Source organism: Tinamus guttatus, unplaced genomic scaffold (genome assembly GCF_059628265.1).
Source record: "Tinamus guttatus ecotype Peru unplaced genomic scaffold, ASM5962826v1 Tinamus_guttatus_pri_ptg000115l, whole genome shotgun sequence".
In the NCBI taxonomy this organism is placed as follows: Eukaryota; Metazoa; Chordata; class Aves; order Tinamiformes; family Tinamidae; genus Tinamus; species Tinamus guttatus.
Window position 1 is genome coordinate 552566 of NW_028288649.1, and position 25849 is coordinate 578414.

General features: G+C 42.2%; 1 protein-coding gene across 4 annotated transcripts in view; it reads right to left on the reverse strand.

Moving 5' to 3' along the window:
• Positions 1–8819: 8819 nt before the first annotated feature.
• ELMO1 (engulfment and cell motility 1) overlaps positions 8820–25849 on the reverse strand; it is a 242464-nt gene continuing 225434 nt past the window's right edge. For all 4 annotated transcript variants that reach the window (XM_088521092.1, XM_088521091.1, XM_088521090.1 and 1 more), the window contains 4 exons: positions 23312–23419; positions 19906–19988; positions 14554–14631; positions 8820–10147 (listed from right to left, as the gene is read on the reverse strand). In XM_088521092.1, coding sequence (XP_088377218.1) covers positions 9947–10147; positions 14554–14631; positions 19906–19988; positions 23312–23419 — 470 coding nt within the window. In that variant the 3' untranslated portion in view covers positions 8820–9946. The remainder of the gene's footprint in view (positions 10148–14553; positions 14632–19905; positions 19989–23311; positions 23420–25849) is intronic.

Below are 25849 nucleotides of genomic sequence, written 5' to 3' on the forward strand. Positions count from 1 at the left end.
GTCATTACCTTCCTGTCAGTAACATAAAGGGAAATACTTTCCAAATACAGATCGTCTGAAATGCTGTTCTGGATTTCCAATAAGAAGAAAAGAAAGTGATACTTCCAGCACTATCTACCCCAAAAGTCTGTCAGGCTTTCAAACACTGAGCTGCTGTAACAACCTGACCCAAGATCTCCATCACTAGAGTTTGACCTGCTAACTGTCACTGCTTGCAAAAAAAATACGCTGCAGATTCTTCCCATTCTCACCTCTGTCCTGGACTTTGCTCTCACTAGCTGAGCGTGGTCCTCCAGGTCATGACATCTGTCCTGCAAGGTTATTTGGGGTGTCTTCAGCCTTTCCTGTGGCACTGCCCGCCTCTCTGCACACACCATCCATACGGCACCCAGCTTCAGAGCTTCCCTTCCCCTCCTAGCTCTCTCCTAAGATATTTCTGAGAAAGACAATAACCCTCCAGAAAAAGCCACCTATCTTTGATCTAATGATTCATTGCTGAAGAAGGTACAAGATCCATACACATGAGCACACACACACTCTGGATGCATCCTAGCAGAAAAGACTTACATCTAGATAGACCTTTGTCATGTTTACAAGGAAGATGTTTACAAAGAAGACGTTTTCTCCTTGTCAAGAGGAGAAAAAAAGAGTTCTCTGTTATTTTATCTATCTGCAATAGTTAATTCAAAAATTTCATATTCTGATGGCACCTCTGAATATTTATTCAAAAGGACAATTGATTTTGAGATGCCTTGTTGTGCCATTGTAGGAGCAAGCCTTAAATTCAAGGGGCTTGGCAGAATCTGTCTCATTCAAGTTTAGAAATTAGTTTTGGTGCTAACAAGTTAGTTTTATGGCTGCTGACGGCCTTATGTTCATGGATGTTTGTATGTGTATCTATCTATCATCTCACACGCCATAGGGACAGTACCCGCACAGAGCAAATCCCACCCTGTTCCTCACAGCACGCAGAGCAAAACCCCCTGTTCCTCCTGCAGCCTGGGCAGGACAAGGGCTTCCTGTGACCTCTCATTTTAAAATATCGCCTGATTGTTTGGCTACTCTTTTCTTCTGAGGCGACTCAGCCGTAGGTAGGGAAGGTGCCACTGCCCACTGAATGGCCTATTCATCACACCTACCTGTCCCACTGTCCCAAGAGGGTGGAGAGAGCTCAACCATGGCTGAGGGCCTGGCCCACGTTTCTCAAGGGGGTCGTCAGCCCCTTGGCTCCAGTGAAGGCCTTCCTGGTGTGACCCACATGGTGGTATTGCCTGAAAGAGAGGAACGGGAGCAGGTACCTGTCCATGCAGGGGTGCGCACACATGTGATAAAACCACCCCCAATGCAATGGACGTTAGAAGTAGGCTGGTTGTGGCAGTAGGGCTATGGACAAGACGCTCTGAGCTGTAAGAGCCGTTGGTGAAGACCAGCTCAAGTTCTTGCTAAAAAGCACATTTCTGCCCCTGACTCCCTTGGAGGAAAGGACGATCCTCTGCTTTTTCCAGCAGCAAAACCTCCAGTCGCCATTTGCCTCCACTTTCTTCCAGAGCAGCTGGAAGAATCCCACTTACTAATGTGTAACAAGCACCATACGTGAGCTGCCCAGAAGAAATAACAGTACAAGTTTCCCAGGTACTAATGTTTTCAATTGACTGTTGTAGCGTAACTCCCCTCAGTTGGGGGTTTGGAAAGCTCAGCACTCTGCATCCTGCCGGATCAGGCCCTGAGTGGTATATAAATCAGTTACAGGTGCTTGAATTAAGAGAATTAATTAATAAGACCTTCCCATCCCCTGGAGGTATGGACCACAAACAATGAGTTAGGTAGGACACAAGCCAACATAAAACACTATTAATCCTGCATTTGTCCCAAGTGTGACAGACTGTTCAAAGCTATTCTTCGTGCATATAATACGAGGAATCACAGGGACAGAGCTGACCTTATTCTGTGCAGGGAACAGCTGATGCAAGATTAGATTTCCTGATGCCAGCACAAAATCCCAGGATCCTCCTCACGAGGCATTCAGCACTTGCCACTCTGGTCTTGTATATCCGTTTGATCATTCCCATATCCACCTCTGTCTTTTAGAGATGAAAATTTATTGTCTTCATTGCCAAAACAAAAAGAAATCTTGCACTAATACAATTCCTTTCTTTAAGATAATCATATGTATCACTTGGAAACATTAACTACTCTTTTCCATTCTAGAGTATTTCAGGAATAAAATCCAGCTAGGCTCAAGTCCTCAGCAGATCAAAGTGAAGGAACATTTAACATCTCCACCTGGGTGATGGGTTCCTAAATAAATCTTATATCAAACAATACTGCAGTGCTGTGCATCTGACTCGGCAGACAATTGTGGTTTAGAGCTGTGGCTTAGTTCAAGCAAAACCTTGCATTTACCATTCATGGCAAGCTGGAAGAAACTGCAATTCATTACAAAATTGTCCAAAAGACAAAGACCTTTGCCCAAAGGAAGCCCCTTAACAGTTTCAGAAGCTGTGAAATTGTAAAGATGGAAATGGGTCTTTCCCAGAAAACAGTTATTTTGAAGAAGCTAGAAAAAGCACTTTGAATATGCTAGAGCTTTACTAGAATTATTATACAAGAGCACTACTAGTCTATTAATAAGTGAGGAGCACCTACAGATTATCATCTCCCTTTACTGAGATTTCTCTTCTTCTTCCAACCCCGCCTGGATGCCACCCTGTGTCACGTGCTCTCGGTGTCCCTGCTGGAGCAGGGGGGTTGGACTAGATGATCTCTAAAGGTCCCTTCCAGCCTCAATCATTTTGTGGTTCTGTGTGTGTTTCTCTGATACACAGTATAAAATTGTGGTCCTACATGCCCCGATATTCGTTCTACCTGTGAGTTGTCAGACTTACTTAATAACAGGAGGCTCAGAATAATTAATTAAGTTCTTAGAAGTGTTACAAAAACGGAGGTGGAGGGCTCTGTAGGTGCTTGGAGGTCCTCACTGAAGCAAAGGCTGCAACTAGAAGAATATCCTTATCGGACACTGGAGCAGCTGCACACCTACCAGCCCATCTTAATGCCTCAACCTTAGTTTTAAATGGAGCATGAATCATATTAGAAACCAGAGAATCAAATGCACGAGATGAATGTTTGCAGGAAATCTGCTTGGTTGCACTTTGAAGACTTCTTGTGATACATGTGAAAAAAAAATGCTAGAAATGTATCACAGAATCACAGAATGGTTGAGGTTGGAAGGGGACCTCTAGAGAACATCTAGTCTAATCCTCCCGCTCAAGCAGGGTCACCTAGAGCACCAAACCCGAGCTGGAGGCCCTGGGACAGATAGGGGGAAAACCCAGAGCTTTGAGGAAGTTTAGAGACTGAGGGCATCATGAGTCAAGAGATCTGTACAGAGGGACCAAAGCAAGTGAAAAAACAAATCCTACTGGCAGTATTTAAATGTCATACTCCTGGCAGAAAACCCTTTCACATGTTTCCCTTCTTGCAGCTCAAAGCTTTTCAAATGCACCAGGCTTGTGCCACTTTGGCAGGGAGAGGGGAGCTCCGTGAGGGAGCTGTGTCCTGGGAAAACCCTGCGGATGAGCCATCTTCTTCTGGGAAGCTGCTTTTGCAGCAGCTTTGCACCACTGTCTTTCCCCTCCACAGCGACTGGTATCTGGGTCCTTAGTGTCTACAGTCTTACAGAAAACCTCTGTTTTTTGAATTGTGGAAGATTCCTGCATTACTGCTCCTGACTTCTCCCCAGTCTTCCCCAACAAAACAAAATCCATGCTAATTCGCAGGGAATTAGAGCCCAGGCAGCTCCCTGGTAATTTACCCCACTTAGGGCAGCTCTGGCTTGTGCCTTCCCAAGCACTGGGAAATCCTCTGTGTGTCCGGCCTGGCTGAAGAACTTTCCCTTCCAGCTTGTCCTCCCTGTCTGTCCCACAGACTTGGCCTCCAGCCTGCACGTGCCCTGCTGTTGAGAGCAGCTACAGCAGCAACCTGAAGGAGTCCCAAAACTTTTAAATTCTAGGCTGACCACCCCATTGTCCTAAGATTTAAATTAGACTCACAAGGTTTCACCAAGGGAGAGCTTAATTGCAGTCCTCAGTCAGGCTGCAAGCCCCTCTAATGGCGATTGAAATAAAGTCACTCAAGACACATCCCTACATGCCACAGGAAGGAAAGTCTGTCCTTGGGTGAATCACTCGGTGAACTGCATTGCATGTCCCTTTTTCCTTCCACCTGTGACGGGCATTGCTGCCTTGTCACCATTCCGCCACCCCACGGCAACGCTGAGCAAGGCTGACAAACTGCCCAGGACGGCAGCATGGGACCCACAGCGTGCTGGCTGCTGCCCTAGGTTGGGTCTCCTGTGAAGCAGTCTATAACCAAGAGTCCAGAGTCATTAGTGACGGTCTTGGTGAGACTCTCAACATGAGAAGACTTGGTTGGTATGAAAATGCAAAAGCTACTACTGATCTCTGCAGAGCTCCTGCAGGGGATAAAGCTGGTAAATCCTCTAGTCAAGAAATACATTAATTTAGAAACTCTCCTATTTATAATACTAATGTTTTTACTTAAGAGAAGGATGGCTAATGAAATATTTCCCTTGCTCTACGTGTGTTTCTGGAAGAAAAGTAGCTCTGCTCTCCAGTGAGAGACCTTCAAGGTTTCCCAACTAGAAGTGAAAATATAATGTAAATATATATTATTAAATGAGCCTGAAACAACCCCCAGTGCTTTTAACCTTACCCTCCTGAGGCTGCAGTGGGACCACACTGCACTTACTTTGAAGCACCTCACTTTTTAAAAATTCAGGGCTCTGCCAACAGCCATTCCTGTGTGGTTATGCCCCAATGAAGTTGTGCTTCTGACACGACTTGAACTATTCCCCTGTCAAGTTCCTGGTTTTGTACGGAAGGGGTTATGTATTTAATCTTCTTTTCTCTGCATGAGTTCCAAAGGTGAATGAAGTGACACTGGAGCTGGAGTGACACTGAGTAATCAAGTGGTATCTTATTTAACCCCCTACAGTAACTAGTGACACCTGATATCATATATCATCCAGGAAACTGACTACATGCATAGCCTACAAACAGGCATAGGAAACTCAGGACCTGCTAAAACAGCCGTTCTGCTCATATGGGCCTTGACCTAGCCGTGTCCGCAAGTACACACTTGAAGTTAGGTGCCTGTTTATCAAACCAAAATCAAGTCTCCTTTGCTGACTGGGGGTAGGCATAAGTACTTTGCTAATCAAGGAACAAGCAATGTGCATGTTTAATATTCAAATACAATTAGCATCGAGTGGAGGAGCACTGAGTCTTGTCCTGATTTAGCAAGCACAAATGACAAATCCTCTGTCATATGAACATCTTCCAGAGTTCACAGGAATTTTACCCTTAGGACTATGTAGAAGCCACGGGACTGCGTTGGAAGGGAAATCCATTTCTCTTGGCTTCCGGTTCCTTGATGGTGCTGAAAGAGGAAGGGCTCTTAGGGCAAATCCTTAGTATTCAAGGCTTGTTTCTGATCGTAAGATACCTTGAGACAAAAATACATACAGCCTTTATTGTCATTGAGAGTGAAACTGGGAGAAAATTTCACGTTCAGCTTATTACATTCTTTAAAGAAACAACTCTCCCATGCCAGCCAAGCTACTGGCATTCACTTGTCAGCAAGCAGCACCAGCAGAAGACAGGGAGAAAGTAGAGAGGCAGCAGGAGAACTTCCCCCTTCTCCAGACATCCTCCATCACTGGTTGTCACTGAACACCAACAGCGCTCACCACCTCACAGCTGTCAGCATAGGAGCCACCTCTGCTGACGGCAGCCCGAGGGAATGACAAGCAACTGAAGAGGAGACTGGTGTTCGTGGTGTTTTGTGTTCATGTCCCTCTCTCTTTGCGTGCTCAAAAGGGGTTTTTATTTCTCCTCCTTTCGCTCCCTCTCTCTTGTAAGAGCTGCTGGTGCGGGGTGATGCTTGCATTTTGTCACACGCTGCCACACGCTGCAGTCTGCCATGTGAACCTGGGGATAGGGTTGTTCCAGCTAGCAGATCCCACTGGGTTTCCAGGGGTCTTCACATCCCAGGACGCACGTTCTGCCTGAACTACACGGAAGTATTGATATGGGAGAAATGTTCGCAGCACAAGCTCTAGGCAAGTAAAATGCAAACCTGGAAAAGGCATGAAGACATCATGAGAAGACTTGCAAATAGAATGGCTAAGGTCTGACATGATCATGCCCTAAAGACCAAGTCCTTCCCTAACTGCCTCTTTGCAAGAGAACATTATTTTCTCTGCAAGGTCTAATGTTTAATGAAAGAGTTCACCAGGCTAAAAAAGGAACTGCATCTGAGAGACAGTAACCAAAGGCTGCCTCACAGCTTGCTTCTGTGCAGCATTACTTAGCACCGCTGCTCTTCGTGTGCTTACAAGCAGGACAAGCAGTTCACTTACCAAGATACGTATTTTTTTGATTCATGTTTTCTGTTGAATGAGTATTCACTCACTTTCAAAAGTCACTTCAAAAACAGCTGCTAAAAGTAGACTTACTGTTTTTTTTTTCCTCCTCTCTGCCTTTATGACTTTTACAAGCAATTATCCACTTAATGTTTTGAAATTATATAAAAAAAGAGATCAATAGCAATTTTTGTTCCTTCTTGAATGTGAAACCTTAAAAGCTTTTCCGGAATACACAACAGCATGAGCAAATTAATTTGCTGTTTTCATTCCTTTTTTTTTTTTTTTAATGAATGGGAAGCAGCAGGCTACTCATTCATCATTAAACGTATTTTTGAATTTCATAACGGTGAAAGAACTTTTTTGACAGCTCTGGAAACCAAAGACAGGATTCTTGTTTGCACCATGGCCCTCTGCATTGCTGTGGTAGTGTTTATAAAATAGCCACATGGGCTATCACGCCAATGCGCCCCTCGAGCCTCTTCTTTCTTCTGGCAGGGTGGGACTTGTGAGAGGTGGCAGATGATTAAGCACGCCTGCTCACAGCACAAGGTCTACAAGGAGAGCTAGGCCACATGAGGAGATGGGCTGTGAGCAAGCTCCCCCAGAGGCAGAGCCTTTCAGGACGGTGAGCCCTAGCCCTGCAGCGGTGCCGCAGCATCGGTCCGCTCCGGGCAAGGCTGTATCTGCCAGGAAGGCGTGGGGCAGGAGGGAGGCACTGGGCCGTGTCACCTACGTGCCCAAGGGATATGAGAGCTAGGTGTGGGCATTTCACACTAACAGCATTGCACTGCTGGAGCGGTGTGAAACTGCCTTGGTGTAACATGGACTGGCCCAAGGTGTTCGCCTATAGAAACAGAGTGCAGAGTAACCAGCTCTTGTGCTGCTGCCTTCCCTGGGCTCTTGGTGCGCAATCTCACTCACCCTGGTGGGGGAATCAAGTCTAAGCTTTCTCTCCTGCTCAAGCTGTCCCCAAAGGAGAGCTTTGTTTGCTCCTTTCTGATTCTGACGCAGACAGCCATGCTCCTGCTAAGATCAACGCATGTCATCCTCTCTGACCAGGCAGCACTTGGATCTTATCACTTGGAAGTGAAAGGTGTTTATTTTGACAAGGCGGAATACACAACTGAAGCCCCAGCTCTGCAGCCTGTAAATAAAAAGCAAAGGTTATGCACAGCCAAGTCACAAACATCCAGCTAGGTCAGGGAGATTGATAAAACAACTTAGACTCTCTGTTCTGTTCTGAGACTTGTCTTAGACAAGAGGAAGCCTCAGTGTCTGGCAAGAGACGTGTTCCTACTTCCTTCCTCCACCTCCAGGACCCCTCTGAAATCCCCTGTGGCAGGCAGTGCCCTTGTTTCTAGACACTCTTGACCCCGGCCACCTTTGCTGCAGCCTGACAAGGTTTCAGAGAATAAATCGTTTCTAGCCCTCCTGCTGCACATCCCCATTCGCATTCACACTGAATCTTCTCTCAGGCCACGGACCACTGCAATTTCCTACTCCAGTGTTTAACTGCGTCTCTTTTCCTTCTTTCACCATCTAAACCAATACAAATCTGCTGCGTTAAGGCACTTATCAAACATAAGGCAAATACGGCAAACAGAACTTCAGGAAGTTACCTTCTTTATGACTCCTGTGCATGAATTCGTATGTATGTTCTCTGCATTCCCCCTCTCTGATCCGCCTGAAGGATGTCACTTCTCTCCTCTGCCTGGTACAAATCAGCCAGATTTGTCCCAGATCCATGCGGAAAGCAAAGGTTAGCCGAGCTGAGCTTCTGTATGTGTGTGTAAACTGGTACCATCCTCTAACACAACCTCTGATAAAACCCTTTCAAGGTCTTTTAAACCTCAGTCCCAGCAAGAGAAGAACCCACAAAATGACATTTGTCTTCAGCTTGCGTGGGGAAGGATAAGGACCAATAGGTTCTTCTAAATCTTGACCCCAACATGTTCAGAGTAAGAGACTGCATAGGGTGAAATACCCAGAAGAAGATGAAGAATGGGGGCAATCCATCCTGTAAAGCCCTGACCTCCCCAGCACCATTCCTTTGCAACAAAACCAAACCAACACCATTCCAGGGAGAAAACGGTAGCACAAGCAATACAGCTACTGCAGCAAACATGCTTTAAGTAGCAGCCTTGAGTAGACCATCAATGTCTCCGTACGCTCTCACTTCAGATTTCTCAAAGACTAGACTTACTTGTATATCAGATCTCCAGTCACATTTGATTTTTATCATCACAAGCAAGTAAATGAAATTAGATCTATATGAGAAAGGTTCACTCTTCCCTCTCCTGCCTGTACCAAAGGCTTCAGAATTGCTAGGAAAATGCAAGAATTGGAGACAAAATCAAAAGAAAAAACAAAGTTCCAGGAATCATCACAACTCATAATTTTATTCAACAGCGAAGTTGAAGGGAATATTGCTTTCTTCCCTTCGGGAAAATGTTCCAAATGGAAAATAAGTAAAAATATTGTCCCCCAAAAGTACTCACAATGAAATTAGTTTTCATTAAATATATCTGCTTGGAAAATAAAGTTAAAAAAAAATAGAACCCGTACAAAAAAGAAATCCCTTGCAAATTTGTAACACTGTAGCAATGACAACAATGTAAACCTGGATGTTTGGCAGTTCTAATTAATTTGTGGAAACTACTGCTGAATTTTGGACCGAGAAAATAAAAATCACTTTGAGTAGCAACAAGCCAGTTTTAGAGGCAACTGAGGCTTAGGGAAGACTATAGGGACCAAACACACTAGTGGCTTCATACACAGTCTGCGCTAGTGATTTGCTAGTGTAGGGCTATTTAAGAGCTGGGAGAAAAAGAAGTTAAAAGCTGTTGCAGCATTGCAGCGTATGGTACAGCAAAAACCTGCAGACTTTCCATTCTGGGAGCCCATCAGTTGGGTGAAGGCTGGTGGCAAGATTCAAGGTGACAGTGGAAAGAGTAATGACAGTGACAAACAGTGCAAGCATGGGGAAGCAGTTAGCAATTTTGGTCATCGCATTGGATTCAGTTGTGAGCAGACTCTTGGGAGTTTCTGGGGAAAATCTTCTGCTTACAGTAGCTGCTTCTGCTCCCTACCTCCCCCCTCCTTCCAGTTAAAGCCTCTGCCCTGCCAATGGGTTTCACAGGCATGCAGTTTGGTAGCACTGTCCTTATTATTAAGAATGTCTATTCCAGTATTAAAAATGTAAAAAAAGTCCTTGGGAGGGTGCTTCTTAGTGGTGGTCTTCACCTTAAGCATGGCCACTGGCCTGCGATTAGAAGTTAATTAAAGCAGTGTGGATTTGGATGAGCAATGGGGAGATGGGAACAGGGGAAGGAAGGGATGCAGGGAACAGGGAGGAATGCAAGTGTTTTAACATTCCTCCCCAAAGCCAAAATCCAAGGTGCACAAGTAGGATTTTCTTTTCTCATTCTCTCTATTTTTTTTTCTTAAATCTCTCCAGTTACAGTATTTCCAGTTTCGATGCAAGTTTCAGTGGCAGCCTCAGTTACAGTCATAAACAAAGTCATAGTTGCTGGGCTCCTTCGGGATAGGTGGGGGAGCATCTGGGATCTGTATATTTTCCAGGTCGAGGAGGCGTAGCTTTATCTCCATGCTGAGCAGCGTGTCTAAGTCGTTCCGTGTCAGATCACTCAACATATCCTTCCCAAGGAGGGCGTTCAGCCCATCGGTCCATACACAGTACTGCAAGGGAAAAGACAAAAACTACCATTAATAGATTTTCCGCACACAAACTGCTTAGCTGGCCTTATCCTCCACAGCTACTGCTCCCCCAGAGACTTCTGAAGAGAACTGCAATGAGGCAGGTTCACCTGACTACAGTTCATATTATGAGGAAGATGTGCCACAGAGCTGCTCTGTGAACAAACAAAAATTGGAGAGAACATGGGGATAAAGGACAACATCCAGGTGTTTAGGTGTCAGGCATCTTGTCCAAGTTGTTGCTGACTCTTCCTCAATAGTTATGGGAGGAAGAATGGTACCTGACTTAGGACTAGGGAGGCCTCCTTCTCCCCTTCTTGTTTCCCAGTGTTTACAGACACTGCCTGCCTCTCTTAAGCTAAACTATTAATTCCAAGATGGCTAAGTCTGGTGAGCTGAATCCCACTCAAAATACACCTTAACTCTTTCTATAAGAAATTCTGTGCAAACCATCTAGTTAAATTTGCAACAAAGCTAACCAACATAAAGTGGTATCAACTGACCTGTGCAGAGAGAGGCTCTTGTTTACATCTGCCACTATATCTTCCACTACTTTACAGAGCACAAAATAATACATTCTCAAAACTACAGAGTCAATCAATGTGATGCTATTCATGAAAATTAAATGCCAGACTACATGGGTAACTTGAAATGCAACACAGGCCAAACTGGTCTCTAAGACCCACTTCATATTGCCATCTTCTTCCTAAGAGAAGACACCATCTTTTCCAACGACTGACAATTTGAGATAAAGATGGGCTGAATTTTAAATAAGCAACAAACCCATGGAAGATTGGTGATCCAGAGTCAACTTCTATCAAATAAGTCACTTTCATTTATTACTGAAAGCCATTTATGCAACTATGAACAGAAGTACTCAAATGGCAGCATCTAAAAATAAAGATTTCAATCATGAACTTGTGTGTCCTAGTTTGCAGGAGAAAATTAAATCAACCGTAACTGCATTTTTATCTTACAAATGCTTCTGCTAGATTTCATGCCAAAAAATGGATTTTAAATTTAGCTGACCATTTGCTACAAGTTTAAAGATAGCTGCAGTTGACTTTATGCTACAGCAGAAGTGATTATTTATAAGAGAGAGAAACACCCCCCAACCTCTTGGGGTATGTCTTCACCCAGAAAAAAAGGGCATATTTTTAAAATAGGATGGTTAACACACTTCAACATCCATGAGTGAAATCTGACCCATTTAAGTTAGTAACAGAATGGTAGCAGAGCTTGAATTTCACTCAGAGTGTAGATAAGCCAAGATGTAGCTTTAATATGAGATTAGCTATACAGTGGAGACTTTATGGCTCAGGCTGCCCTGCTATCAAGTGCTAAAGAAACTACTTACCCTGCCTAATCGAGGCTCTCAAAGCAGGCTACTTTTAAAGCATGTGATTTTAAAGGAATGGATGCAGAACATCAGAGAAAGAAAAAAAACTCTCTCAGAAATGCAATTATTTTTTGAATGTGATTTTTTAATGATTTGCTTAAAAGCATTTTTTTTGAAAGTTTTCCCAGAACTCCCTTTGAAGAAAGGAGCTGACTGGCAAAAGACCTGCCCGTCTTGCAGAAGTGTAAAACATCCATTCAACAGATGCAGCATTGGATGTAAATTGTCCATCACCTGCTCCGTGGATATGGCCAGCACTTACTCGGGAGGAATCCCAGCTCACCAGGACAAGCAGAACTGCAGTTCGCTCCTGTTCCAGATAGAACTCACTCAGGGCCCAGAGAAACCAAATTCTGGCCTCAATTCAGATGAGTGCAATGGCCTGGAAAAGGGGCTTCCTCTCCACTCTCCATATTGGCAAGTGCACCTAATTAAACTCCTCTACATTCCAAGCAGAGAGAAATCCTAATGAGCTGGTTAGAAAATGGAGGCATTCATTCAGAAGCTTTTTTCTTTTTAATATGCAAAACAGCCTAAGAGCCACTGAAAAATTAATTTACTACAGATTCATTTTCACAAAACTCCAATGAAACCTAATTATAACCTCCCTCATCAGTTTCTCTGTCAAAAATCAAGGATAAGATTAATTCACCTTTTTTTCTATGTAGTTGAAACCAGCTATTAGTATTCAAATGAAAAACAAATACGATGGAGTGATCTCATAGTGCTGAATCCTCTGGCTAGCAGTAAGCTCCAACAGATGGCTAAGAGCATTGCCAAACTTAAGTATGCAAGAATGAGGTTCAAATCTCTACAATACTGGTTCAGTAATGAGATTTTATTAAAGAAATATTTTGCAAGTCAAGCAATGGAACCAGACAACCAGAGAGGTTGTGCCCGCTCCATTCTTGGATGTTTTCTGGACCCATCAGGATACAGCCCTGAGCTACCTGGTTTGAGCTTACAGCTGAGTCTGCTTTGAGCAGCAGGTTGACTTCAGGACCTCCTTAGGTTCCTTCCAACCTAAATTATCTTATGACCCTTGTTCAGTTTTCTTTTTTTAGGACACATTTGATTTCTACATTCAAATATCATGCCTCAATCACAGGGACTGTAGAAGTACTTGCAAAATAATTGAACCTGGAATTCTTATGTACTAACAATATTCCTGGTGCTTCACGTAACGCTTTCCAAATCTTCAAATTTCCCTCACCAAATCTCCAATGTTGACAATGCTGTTAAACTAGCACTTCTATTGACAAATACTCCAGTGATTTCCATGAAAAGTCAAGGGTTTCATAAAACCTCATCAGTCTTTCCTTGTAGCTGTTTCCTATGAGCACTAGTACTTTTTACTTTAATCACAATTAATTCTTCTGTAGGCCATGGAAAAGTACAGAGGAATGGAGATGCCTTTTTGAAAATGTTCACTTGGGAACTGTCAAGTAGCAGCAGAGACTTCTGCCTCCAGCTGATTATTGAGCATACTAATTTTGTTTCAAAGAAGATGAGCAAGATCAAAAAGAGAGATAAAGATAATAGGTGTATTAACCTACTAATACTGCCTTTAGAAGTCACTGCCTGTGAGCAGGGTGCAGTAGCAAGTTTTGAGCATTTAGTTCATTAAAGCATGCTTGTCGCTGTTTGCTATATTTCCAAAGGAAGCAGCTGAAAATGTTGTTGATTTTCATGACCATTAGTCCTTATTAGCTAAAGCAGACTATAATTCAACTATGAGAGAATTTATATCAGAAAGCTCTCTCTAACACATGTCCAGCTCAGAGGATGAAGACAATCATGTCTTGCTTAGACCAAGAGCTTTAATGGCACATCATGCTTTGGAGGCTATTGCTTGTTTCTCTTAGATAAAAATTTACCAGCAAATCTTTCTCTGGAATAAACATGCTTGAAAATGACACTCAAATGTTAATCCCCAGGAAAACCCAAATGAGCATAACCTCATTTCCTCTCTTAACATTAACATTTATTTAAAGGGTTTTATCCAAAAATGCAAATGTCGAAGCTGCATAACTAATGCACTTCACTTGTAATGCAATTTCATGCACTCTAATAACACTACAGCATAATACAGTTTAATGCAATCTTCTGTGTTTCATCTTTCTAATGCAGTATCCTGAACTGAGACCAAATGCGATATCACAAAATAATGTGCAGATGGAAAACCAGCTCTTGCTACTTTAGAGATAAGAAGGAATACTTTGTCTTTTTTTTAATGCAGAACTCATTCTGTCTTGTATGTATTTACACGTTTCTGTACAAGTATCATCCATTGCAAACCATCGCACCATGGAGATGAGAGGACAGTCTACGATTACCTGTCATGAGTGAGCTTAAGCAGTCTGAAACTACGAATTAGTGGGTATCCTAATTCTGGAGAATATAAGCTTATGTCTGAAATTGAGATCCAGAGTGGTATAAGCTCCCCTGATTATACTGGGGTCAAGACCAGATAAACACAGCATTGATTTTTTAAGAGTTTGACTGTACAAATCACTGCTGAACTGAGCTTTAATACAATAGGTCTGTCAACATGTAACAATTCAGTCTTGGTGACACAGCAAAATCCTTCAATCCTCTAAAACAGATCAAAACAGAAGCAGTCTTTATCACACCAGAAAATTGTCAGTAAAGACTGTGTAACGGTGAGGTCTGCTCAAGCTTTCTTCTTTCTCTTATTTGTGGTTCATGTTTTGGAAGTGCTTAGAAATACTGGATCTGGGACCCCATGTTGTTCTACAGCGTACAGACACAAAAAATGTTCCCTCTACGGCTCAGACCATGCATGCAAATTGCTGAAGGTCCTGCTCCCACACTCCCACACTCTCCATTTAGTCTGTTATGAGACAAGACACTGGGTTTACTTCACTCTGCGTCAGGATGACCATTTCTATGTTTTTGTAAAGCAGACAATTATCATAATGGAACTACGAGAGCTTCAGGGAAGTTTCTGTGCCCTGAACTTACTTACCTCATGCTTGTCTGGAGCAATGAAATTCAGCTGGCCACTTGAGTCATATAAGATAGAGAAAGCCAGCTCTAGCACCTCCTGCAACAACACAAAGAAACATGCATCCACAGTCTGTAAGACGGGCATTCATACAGTCATGTCTTTCCTTCCTGCCACTCACAGCCCATGGAAAGTGGAAAACTAGGTAACGACACTCCCCTTGCCTGGCCACAGCTGCCACAGTGCCAGACTGCTGCAACAGGCTGGCATAGCAATAGCTCCAACTCAGATGTTTCAGTCAAAGCTAACATTCCCACCCCAACCCCTTCCAAGGGCTGACTGTAGCTCACCTGGTCATAAATTACTTTAGCATTTGAGTTCAGATCTGAGTGAGGCAATGCTGAGGACTGAAATAAGTATAACCTATGATGGTACACTTTCAACAGACTCTCCAAGAAGGCCTGACGTTTCTTCAGTTTGTGTAAAATTCTGCAAGATTTGATTTTATACATCAAAAATATTATCAGGACAGTTAATCTCCTGGAACATACTTTCACTGCTGGAAATCTACAAAATGATTCATTCTCAAGAGTCTTCTGCCATTTTTCTCCATCTTAACTGGAATCAGCAGACTGATCCCTGTGAGTTCAAACTGAACTCTGTGTCTGAGTTACTTAGTCATAAAAGCCCAAATGAATCTTAGGAGAGGAAAAAATTCAACTTCTTTTTTCTGTCTGAGCTGAAGCTGGAATGTGAAAGGTGCCAGAGGGAATTAAATAAGCACTGACCTTTCCTGAAAGTCACCTGGAGCTGGGTTCCTTTGGGAAACCCCAGCAATCTCAATAAATGTCCTTGTGAAGCACGCAAGGATATTGTGTTATCGTGGTTATTCCAGAGACCACAACAAGCACTGTTACAAGGATTTTGCAACCTATAAATCAGCTGACAGGAAAAGAATAAAAAAAACTGTGGAAAAATGACCTGACTACAGAGGAGGGTGCTGACTGAACTTCCTTGCTCTATAGTAGGCCCCATATAGAGAAAGCCTTGCTCTTTTTGCCCCTTGGCTTCCTGATCTCATAATACCAATCAGTTTTCCTGACTCTCAGTTGACAACTGCCCTGCAGTGCTGGCAGCTCTAAGAGCTCTATTTCTTTTATTTGATGCACTAAGTTTAAAACGGACGAGCTGACTGCGGGGACTGAAGCATATGCATTGGTCTAGATTCCTACCCCTGATCCACTGGCCTAAACCTGGAGCAGCTCTTTGGATTTCAGTAAGCATTACTTCATTTTTCAACTTGTGTGATTAACAGCAGAGTCTGAATCACACACTTTCAATCCTTAGGAATACTCTTTGGTTGATCAGAAATTAGGATCTCTTGAGATATGCTCTTGAATTCCTTGAGATTACTTACTAGTTTTAACTTGTTGCATTGCCAGCCCACCAGAGACAAGTCTCTGTGTTAAATCCCCAAGGAAGCTACAGCTATTAACAGTATTGGTGCATTCAGCAAACAAATTGCTTATGGCTCACAAAGTCTTTTTGTGTTTTAGGCATGTCTCTCAACCATACTTTATTAAGAGTAATGGCCCTCATTACAAGAACAAATTTACCTCTGCCCACGCAAACCTGGCATTATCTTCTTAAAGACTGTTACAAATTATTGACATCAAAACATGCCTAGTCAGGCAACTGAAGTTGGGGGAATAAGATATATCACCACAAAAAGGATTTGTTGAACAGCTCCACTACGAAGCTCCTGAATTTCATGAAGGTTGACTGCAATCCCATAGGCCTGGGCTCTGAATATTTGTCCTTTGGTAAATTACAAAGAAAGGAAAAGGAGAGAAAATCTCCTCCTGAGAACAGGAACACTCCAGGGAGCCATGGGTTTGGTCCTTTCCAGTCAGGCACACAATCAGGAAGGCCCAGATTCGGGACACCAAATTTTCATTTATGTGGAACGTAGAAGCTTGACAGCATTGGCTCCAGTTAGTCTTTGTTGGCTGCTCCAGGGACTAGCGATTCGGAAATTACAGCTTTCAGCCTCCAGCATCTCTGCCATCCTATGCAGGGCAAGCTGTCAAGGAAAAGGGAAGTTTTGCTCCTGAAAGAGCTGGAGTTGCCAAATGACCCTCTCGAGTGATGGTGATCTTGGTGGCTGAGCTGACTGACTTTGTAGGCACCTGCCTGGTCCTGTTACGTTACATTTCCATCAATAGCAGGTGAGTTTGGAAAACTGAAAGTCTTCACTAGTTACGGTTGGTTTTATCCTCCCTTTTCTGTCCTACTTCTCAACTTCTCTCAAAGTCATTCTCATGAGCTTTCCAACCCGTTCTTTACCTCGGCATTTTGCACTCACCTTCCTTCCCCTTTCCATCTGCTGAACTTGCTCCCTCAGCAGCTCTAACTCCTCTCACCTTGCAGATTTCAAACCTCTGCCTTTCCATAGATGCTTACAAAAGGCAACAGTACAGGAATCTAGGATGTGCCTCTTTTGAGCTCGGATGAAAACAAGGAATAAGAGACTTTGCTCCAGCTTTCTGGCCACTGCCTACTCCTCGGTTTAAACTCCATAGGGAAAACTGCCACAGAACATGAGAGAAGAGGTTGACTCTCCAACTCCCAAATGCTTCTCTATCCTGCAGTCTCCGCTGGCCTCTCACATATGGGTCCCTCAGAGATAAGCTATTTTGGGTATACAAGCATCGTTAACTGCCTACAGCTGAGTGATCTCACGCAGCCAGAATGACCTTGCTACTCTTTTCCCATTCCATCATCCACAGCCCCAAAATGCCCATGTCTTTGCTGGGACTATGGCCCTGTTAAATTTGCTTGTGAGAGTCAGAAGGTCCCACCAGAGAACTAACCACACATACAGGAGCAGGGAACTTGAACAGCATGAAATGAGGAAAAAGAGAAGTTACAGAACAGGGAAGTGTGAAGAATCATTTCTGCTGACTAAAAAGCCACAAAGTCTGAAGACTGTCACATCTGCCAATAAATCATGATAGAAGAGCACTCACAGCTACATAAACATGTTTTTTTTTCCAAGTTTTTCTACCATGTTCCTTTGTTTTAAAGGCTGCAAAATCCTACGTATTTCATTTCCTTAAAATCATTAATATTACTCGAGAGTCAGAAATGAGGACTTTTAAAATTAGACCCAATCTAAGAACACAAGTAGGATGAATAACAATGGATTCAGGTCTGGTCCTGTTAAGTCATTCCAGCTTCATATGCATGCAAATTACAATTCAGTTTAACTCTTATTTATTTCTAAATGATCCCACTGGAAGAATAAAGGCCATGTGCTGGCAAATGAAGAGATGCTGAAGCCTTTGTTATGCACATTCTGCCAATTCCAGTTACGTTCATAACAGTGGCATTCTGCCATTCAATTTTCTTTTCTGCCAATGAATATATGTTAAAATGTTTCTCAGACATATACAAAGACAGCAAAGGATGAAAATGCCTCTTGAAAGAACGTATTGTCAATTGTGACACTAAAGAAGTAGAACCTAAAAGAAAAACCCCATTGGCCAAACTCCGCCAAATCATGGTCTGTCTCTGCTGTCTCCCGTTTTCCCCTGCCTTTTCTGTCCCCATTAGTCACACACAGGGAGTAGTCAAAAAATCAGGGGGAAAAAATAGCAGTAAAGAAAAAAGCACAATAACAATTAATTGTCTGCATCAAAAATTGAATGCTCCAGCTATGGATGTATGGATGTGCTATCTGTCAACTACTGATCTTCACATTCTCAGCCAGAAGCTTTATGCCACTCCAAAGCAATTTTATCCAAGGAAAAGCTGACAGCTGAGGACTTGCAGATCTGCACCACTGTTATTTAGCAATAAATACTATATAGACATTACTGCTCGATAAAGATGACACACTTCCATCAATGCCATCCGCTGCTTCCCTTCTTGTGTGGACATGTGAATGCTGAAAAAAGAAGCACTAAAAATAATTTATATAGACCATACAATGCCCCAGTCAAATGCTTCTGGTTCAGCTGTAACATGAGGTAGGGGTTCTGTGTAATCTATTGTGTGCATGAGTGTGTTAGTGTCCTGATTCAGAAAAGCAACAAAAAAAAGATGCTCCCGGGATTTCTTTTCTCACTTGACTGACTTTTTCATTTCCATCCACATAAAGCCAAAGCAGACAGACCTCAATCAAACTGCATGTATGAGGAACAAATGCAAACAATACTTGAGATGGCCTATGTATCCCTCTCTGGCGACAGAGAAGTCAGCAGAGACAAGACTGACAGCTACACAGTCATATGATATAATTTTAATAGTGCCTCTCTTCACTTTCCATGGCTCCCATTGGAGCTGTTTTTTTCTCCAGCATTTCTATGAACACTAAATGCACACATTTTGTTTTTAAAGTGTTGAAGTTGGGACTCTTGTCAATTTTTGCAAAGGTTTTACAAAATGTCTTCAGAGTTGAACCCCAAATTTCTCATTTTCAGGTAATTATAGATGCTGGCTTGAATCCTGCAAGCTGATTTCCAGACTCCAGTTTGTGGTTTCAGGTCAAACTGAGCATAATTAGGTTCTTATTTTTTCTTGTAAGGTCAGCAGCGCAATCCGATGGAAGTTTATGAGTGTACTGCCTATGCTACGGTACGTAGACCTACACCTTAAAGATGTCAGAATTTGGTAGCAACTCAATTTCTTCTTGACATGGTATCAATTCTTACTCACAAAGACTCCTCAAAATTCAGGCACTGTGCAGCTTGAGTATTAGTGTTGGTTTACCGTTTTTGATCTGAAACTCTGACAGGTAGCATAAACCTAATTTAAGCTGGGCATTGTCTCCTACAGACATTTGCGAATGCGCTGCTGCACACATCCTTATGCACCTCATTAACCGTCTAGCATTTACCTGGCATCCCATTGTAAGTAGTTGTTTTTCTACCTGACTGGATCTCAAGTTATGATCAGCTGGACATTAACTGCAGTTCTGACATGTGCCACATTCAGTAAACTCATTCGAGGGTACAGCTGGAACAAACTAGTTGTTTATCAGAGACAGTATAGGAGCAAGTACGAAAAGTCACTGCTGCTCTGTTCCACTGGGCAGCAGCAGTCAAAACCCATTTGCTTAAGGAAAACTATCCTAATATGCTGTAGGCAGATGAGAAATATCACAATGCACATCTGTCATGAAATCTGAGTAAAGGAGGGTAAGCTGCCCTAATAATTTAACTGAAATGCTCTGAGATGAAAACAACATGTGTATGTGTACACTGAAAGGTGTCAGGCTGGAATGAAAAATATCTGCATTACTTTGAGGAAGGTCAAGCTGGCAGGCTTTGTATTCTGCCGAGGGTGTTTATGATAATTTGAGAATCATACCTTGTTTTGTTTAAGAGCTCCTTTCTCCTTCATGTGAGGGCAGTCTTTCCCTGTCACAACAGCTTTTATATCTGCCACCGGCACTGCATTAAAAAACAAAACAAACAAAAAACAAACAATGAGTTAAAACCAAGATGTGTAAAAACTGGAGTCTGAAAAGAGGCAAGACTAAGGTGCTAAAAATGTCACCCCCTTTGCCATTTCCAGCCTGCTGCATGAAAAGAAGCTGCAAGCAAAGCAACCAAAACAGGCATCAGTGAGCCTTTATGGGGTTTCAGGCATCTGGGTAAAACTCTGATTCTGCTTTTACTTTCCTGCTGAGACTACTTTAGGAGGGAGAGTTTCATAGGGATGTGTACCTGTGTTTGGACAGTTTTAACATGCACACATGTAACTAGAGAGCATATCCTGTTTTCAGTCTTACTAATGTAATATGCCTGCCATGTTGCTGCTCTTCTCGAGGCATCTGATTAAAGTCTCTGCTGATGACAGGGTCCTGAGCTAGGGAGACTCTTGATCAAGCTTGATGCTGCAGTCACTCTCTGGTGTTAAGAGGAATGAGGGTTACAATAACCAATTCTAATTACTTCAAAATGTAAAATAAGCAGAAGTCATTAGAAGCATAATATATAATACAAAAGTTTTGGAAGCTGTTGCCACTCAGACTCACTCACAGAGTAAATGTAGTGAGGTCACTAAAACATTTCTCTGAACTTCAAGAGGAAGTCAATTTTCCGACAGTAATTACATTGTAGAAAATCTATATACTCCACAATACAATAGGGTCAGTGAGTGACAGAAAGTTTCTACAATCTATAAATAATCCATTATCTTCATGGCTTCAGAAAAGCATCATATATGCATAGCATAGGATATGAAAGTTTGCTACTGCCTTTAGGTTTACAAACCCTAATGGAAATGTTGGAGAGGAAAGATACACATTTTCTCTTCCACTGGGTGCAGCAGTATTACATATTTTAATACAGATTAACCTAGCACTGTGATCAAATGGATAGCACACAATACAATGACATTTTAAAGGGACTTTCTTTATATGGGAAACTAACAGAGATGGAATTATTTTGGCCCCACACTATTCAGCCTCTCCTGTCCTTTCATATTGTGGCCCTGCTTTTTATGTCTCTGTAAGCACTCGATTTTTGAATTTGAGGGGAGAGAGGAAATTAAGAGAAACTAGGAAATAAAAGAGGTATTTGACTGCTGTTATGGTAGAGAGGTCTTCCAAGATGGAAGAGCTTGCAGCATTTGCTGAAAATGCCCAGACACATAATTTATCTGACATCATAAGGAAAAGTTTTCCAAAATTACATTTGTCAGACTTTTTTTTCCCCCCAGATTTCATACACTTCTTGGTCTCTGTGGTTTGCAGTGTAGTTAACATGGGAAATTTCAGATAGGTATGACGCTACGATCTTCGATTTATCTAGAATTTGGCTCCCTTCTTGTTTTGGAAAATAGAATCAAAGACATGAAATGGTATCAGAGGCTGACTACAAGATGCTGGAGGGTGTGAACACAGATGTGGTGTGCTTGCAACAGATAAGGCCCCAAGAAAGACAGCAGCTGTTTCTGACCCAGCTGGATCTGCACAGCTTGATGACACTGTCAGCCTGAAGACAGAGATGACATTGAAAGAAGTCCAAAGGTTAAGAAAAAAAATAAAATAAAAGAATAAAAAAGCCCTCAAAGAACAAATGTATTTTTGGAAAAGGTGCTAGTTGTTCAAGTTTGGCAAAGTGTACACAAAATCTCCTCTGCAATCTCTCTCAGTCCTCTGCTTTCTTGCTCACTTACCCTCTTTTATCTATTGAACCATTCCCAGATGCTGACAACCTGGATGACCACGAAGAGAAGTCCTAAAGACATGTCCTCTCCCAAAAGTGGAGACCACCATATTTTGTACATGAGTGAAAGTGTTAGTTATTATATTCAGGTTTTAGAAGTTCGAAATTTAAAACAAGTCTATCAAAAAAACCAAAAACAAACAAACAAAAAACCCACCACCCAAATCATCATTGGACTATGTTATGTAAAATCCTCAAGACAGTTTGGCCTAACATGTTTCTGATGTGTTTACAGCAGTAATGCCACTTCATAATTTTATACTCATATCTCTTGCAATATTCTCAACTTTTTTTTTTAATTAGACTCTAATGTGATGGGCATTATGGTAGCTCTTGCATTCTTAACAATTCAGAATTCAGAGGCAAAGCAAAGCTTGCAGCTGGCGCTGCGTGTGGAGGGTGCTCAGAGCAAACAAGCCTGGGAACTGCCCCTGCAGTTCAACACTCCTCCCTTTTCTGTCAACTTAAAGCTACTGTAACATTTGAGGGCAATTTCTCTAACTCTTGTCCAGACAAATAGCCTCTCCCAGTGCCAATGCAGCAATAAGATCCTCTGTCCTAGATTCTGCCACGACTGCAGTAAAAGCCTGAAACATCCTTGAGGCAATGTGTAAGGCAATGAAAAGAAGCAAATGTGACTGTAAACTGTCAGGGCTCCAGCATCAGACACGCTCTTCTGCCCTTCTTCCCCAGCCAGCATCTGGGAGCACTTGGAAAATTTAAAAGGTGCTGCTGGAGAGGAGGATGGGAAGAAGAAATGGGAAACGTTCTTCTTTATGTTATTAATGTACATAAAAGTTTAAATCACTAATCTCCTCTTTTCTTGGTTTTCAGACTGAAGAAACTTCTGAAGTCTGCAAAGTTATTTTGTCATTTTGTAGAAAAAAAAGACCTACCAACTTGACTGCTTGTACAAATGTTTGTCTAATTTGAAAATGTCAATAATTACATTTATTACTAATGAAGTTCCAGAAAAGAATAAAAAGAAATAACTTCTCATTCAAAGTTTGATTTTTCAGTGTCATTTTCTGGCAATAAAACTGCACTGGTCATTTTCTGAACCATCATCTGATGCAGGTTAAGCCTCTGTAACTCATGTTAAAAACCTAAGGAGACATTTTCATGAGAGTATGATTTTCTAAAGGGCTCCAAGTGGGCTCCAAAATGACTTTGATCCCTAGAAGATATCCCAGTAACTGTCCTTGTAAGAGCTGTAAGTGCTTCTGAATATGCCAGAGTATTTTATTTGACATCTGCAGTTAGATGAAAAGTGAAAACAAATTGTGTTTCTCCCCATGTGATGCATGACATTTCCCAGCTCAAAGAAATTATGAGCTTGTTGGAAAGCTGAGCTCAGTCCTAACACACACTTGCCAAAATCAGGAGAGCAGTGTCTGAATGCATGAGGAAATGTCCCCTGTTGTTCACCACATAAACTGAACACTTGATAATATCCTGTGTTAAAATAAATCCAATAAAAGTCATGAAAAGGAACGAACTTAATAGTAGCAAAGGCAGCATAATCCATGTACACAACTTACATTTATCTTGCAAGGAATCATGGGGGACTTCTCCCTGGGGACTTTCTTCCAAATCTCCGTAGTGCAAGACCTTGTGATTAGGTGATAGTCGACAATACCAAAATTTGTCTGTTAAAAAGAAACACATTAAACAGGGTCACTAAGATCATCATTATAAATAGCATTATCAAGAGCATAAGAAAAAATAATTCATCAGCATTATCAAGAGCATAAGAAAAAATCTACTCAAATGAGGCATTACAAGGAAGGACTGTATCATTTTTAGAAGAAATGTGAGGGGTATGTTGGAAGTGGGGTGAGAGCTTTCCATAATAATTTTGCTTGATTAAAGGAAGTGTGTTTGAAATCTGTATTATTCTATTGTTCCTGTCTTGATTCAACCACTAATTGAAAAAATAACTATTAATGACGAAAAAACTGACTTAGTTTTATATGATAATATATCATCCCCCCTCATGGCCTGGGGACTAGCTAAGTAGCTACTGTTTTGAGTGGCTAACCTTAACATACTCATAAAAGCTTCATTTTTAGTACCCATTATGTGAACATTGAGCCCTGCCAGCTGACTTGTGTGGGACTTCTAAAAACTGAGACATTTGAGATGTCCCCATACCTTACAAAAATTGTGACTCATGTTTTTTTGCAGAGGGACATGTCAAAACACCCCCATATTTATGGTGAGACTGGTCATCACAAACACATAGAAGATTTAAAAAGTTAACTCCCTTGTTTTGTAGAGAAGTTAGTGGTCATTATGTGTCTCCCCCATGCATCTCTCCGTGCTGGCAGCAGTGCCACGCAGCAACCCCTGCACAATTTTAGGGGAAATGGCAGCATGAGCTGAGCCCCACGGCATCACAGCAGCCAGGAGCAAATGGTCCGAATAGAAGTTGGAAGAACTGTAAAGTCACCAAAGTCAGACCTTGTGTACTCCACCAGGGCTGCTAGCAAAGGGAGGACTTCTTGGCTCCACTACTGAAATGTTGTCATAGATCCGATTTCTTTTTAGAGGTCTCTTTAAAACCTTGTGCTCACCTGTGCAAAATGCAATGCAGTAAGACACAGGGAAGGCCAATTCAGCCCTGAGGTGTCTCTTAGCTTCTGTGTGCCCTTTTAGATACTTTCTTCACAGTAAGCAAAAACGGGGCAAAGAAGCAATGTTTCAAACCACCTTCTGTTTTCTTCTGTAGGTGCTTCTACAGAAAGGTTTCAAAGCACCTTACAAAACGCTGGCAGAGGGTCAAGATGGTGAGGAGGCAGGTTCTTGTATCTGTTTCATGAGTATAAACAACTCTGAAGGCTCTGGAGCTGAGCCTGAAATTATGATTTCAAAATTGCTGAAATACAAGCTTCCCATGACTGTAAACAGTACCTATAATATTGCACAGCACAGGGTTGAAAGGAACCTCCCTTGCAAAATTATTGCAGGGATTTCAATCTAGAGTGAACAGGACCCATAGGCAGTAGGCTCTCATCTGAAACACACACACAACATCAGCTTGTTGTTGGGGAGTCTGAATGTCTCAAAAGGATGCACGTGAAATTTTTCAAAATCTGGTATTTAAATTTAAAAAAAATACTGCACTGAATCTGACAGTAGCCTAGCTTGTTCCTTGTCCATCTAAAGAAAAGCCCCACTTAATGCAGCAGAACCTGCAGCCATTTTTTTTCTGAGAATGTTTAATTGCAACCTCAGTATTTATGGGAATGTTTGATCTCAGACTGTACAAAGGAATACAGCTTTCTAGCTCCAAGGTTAAGAAAATCCTTTTTTCCTAATAAGAGCCAAGCTGGTCTGACCATTTTCTCTATTAGCTGGTCAAGATGAGGTCACTGATGAAAACTATCATGAGTTCCTTTTAACTTGGCACAAACGCAACTGAGGATGCTGATGCAGGTCTGAAAAAGATTGGTTCTTTAACCTGCTAAGCATGGAAGGGTTTTAAAAACCTTGTTTCTGTTTCAACCCCCTCCTCCAAAAATACCAGAAGAAAGAAAAAAGCTAAATAAGCAGGAAACTTTTCTTGACTTCGTTTTTAGGAAGTGGTGGTTTTATAGGAGTAAAGCCCAGGTCTGCAGGACTGTGGAGCCTTTTACAGCAATTCCCCATAACCCAAGGTTAATTAAAGAACTAACAGCCATAGACTGTAGCTTGAAGCATGTCCAGCCCGGTTCTCCTCTGGGGGCACTAATAGCAACCGTCACACCAAAACCTGCTGTCAGGGGAAAAATCCTTAAATGAGGCCGATGAATGGAACTAAGGAGATCCTGTCAGCTGCAGCTGCTAAGGGGCTGCCCTCAGCACTGAAAAGTAAACCTTGCTTCCACGGAGGAGCCTCTATAACCAGCTCAACCCTTGCTGGCTGGGGAGTTTTTAGCTGCACATGATGTTACAAACAGTTTATCAGACAACATCCTGCTTACGTGAGATCACAGTGCCTTGGGGGGAATAGTTTTAGAAGAGATGCGTGCCATTTCACTGCTCCGCAGGTGTTGAACACAGTTTTATTTGAACTGGAGTGTATAAAAGTAATGCTG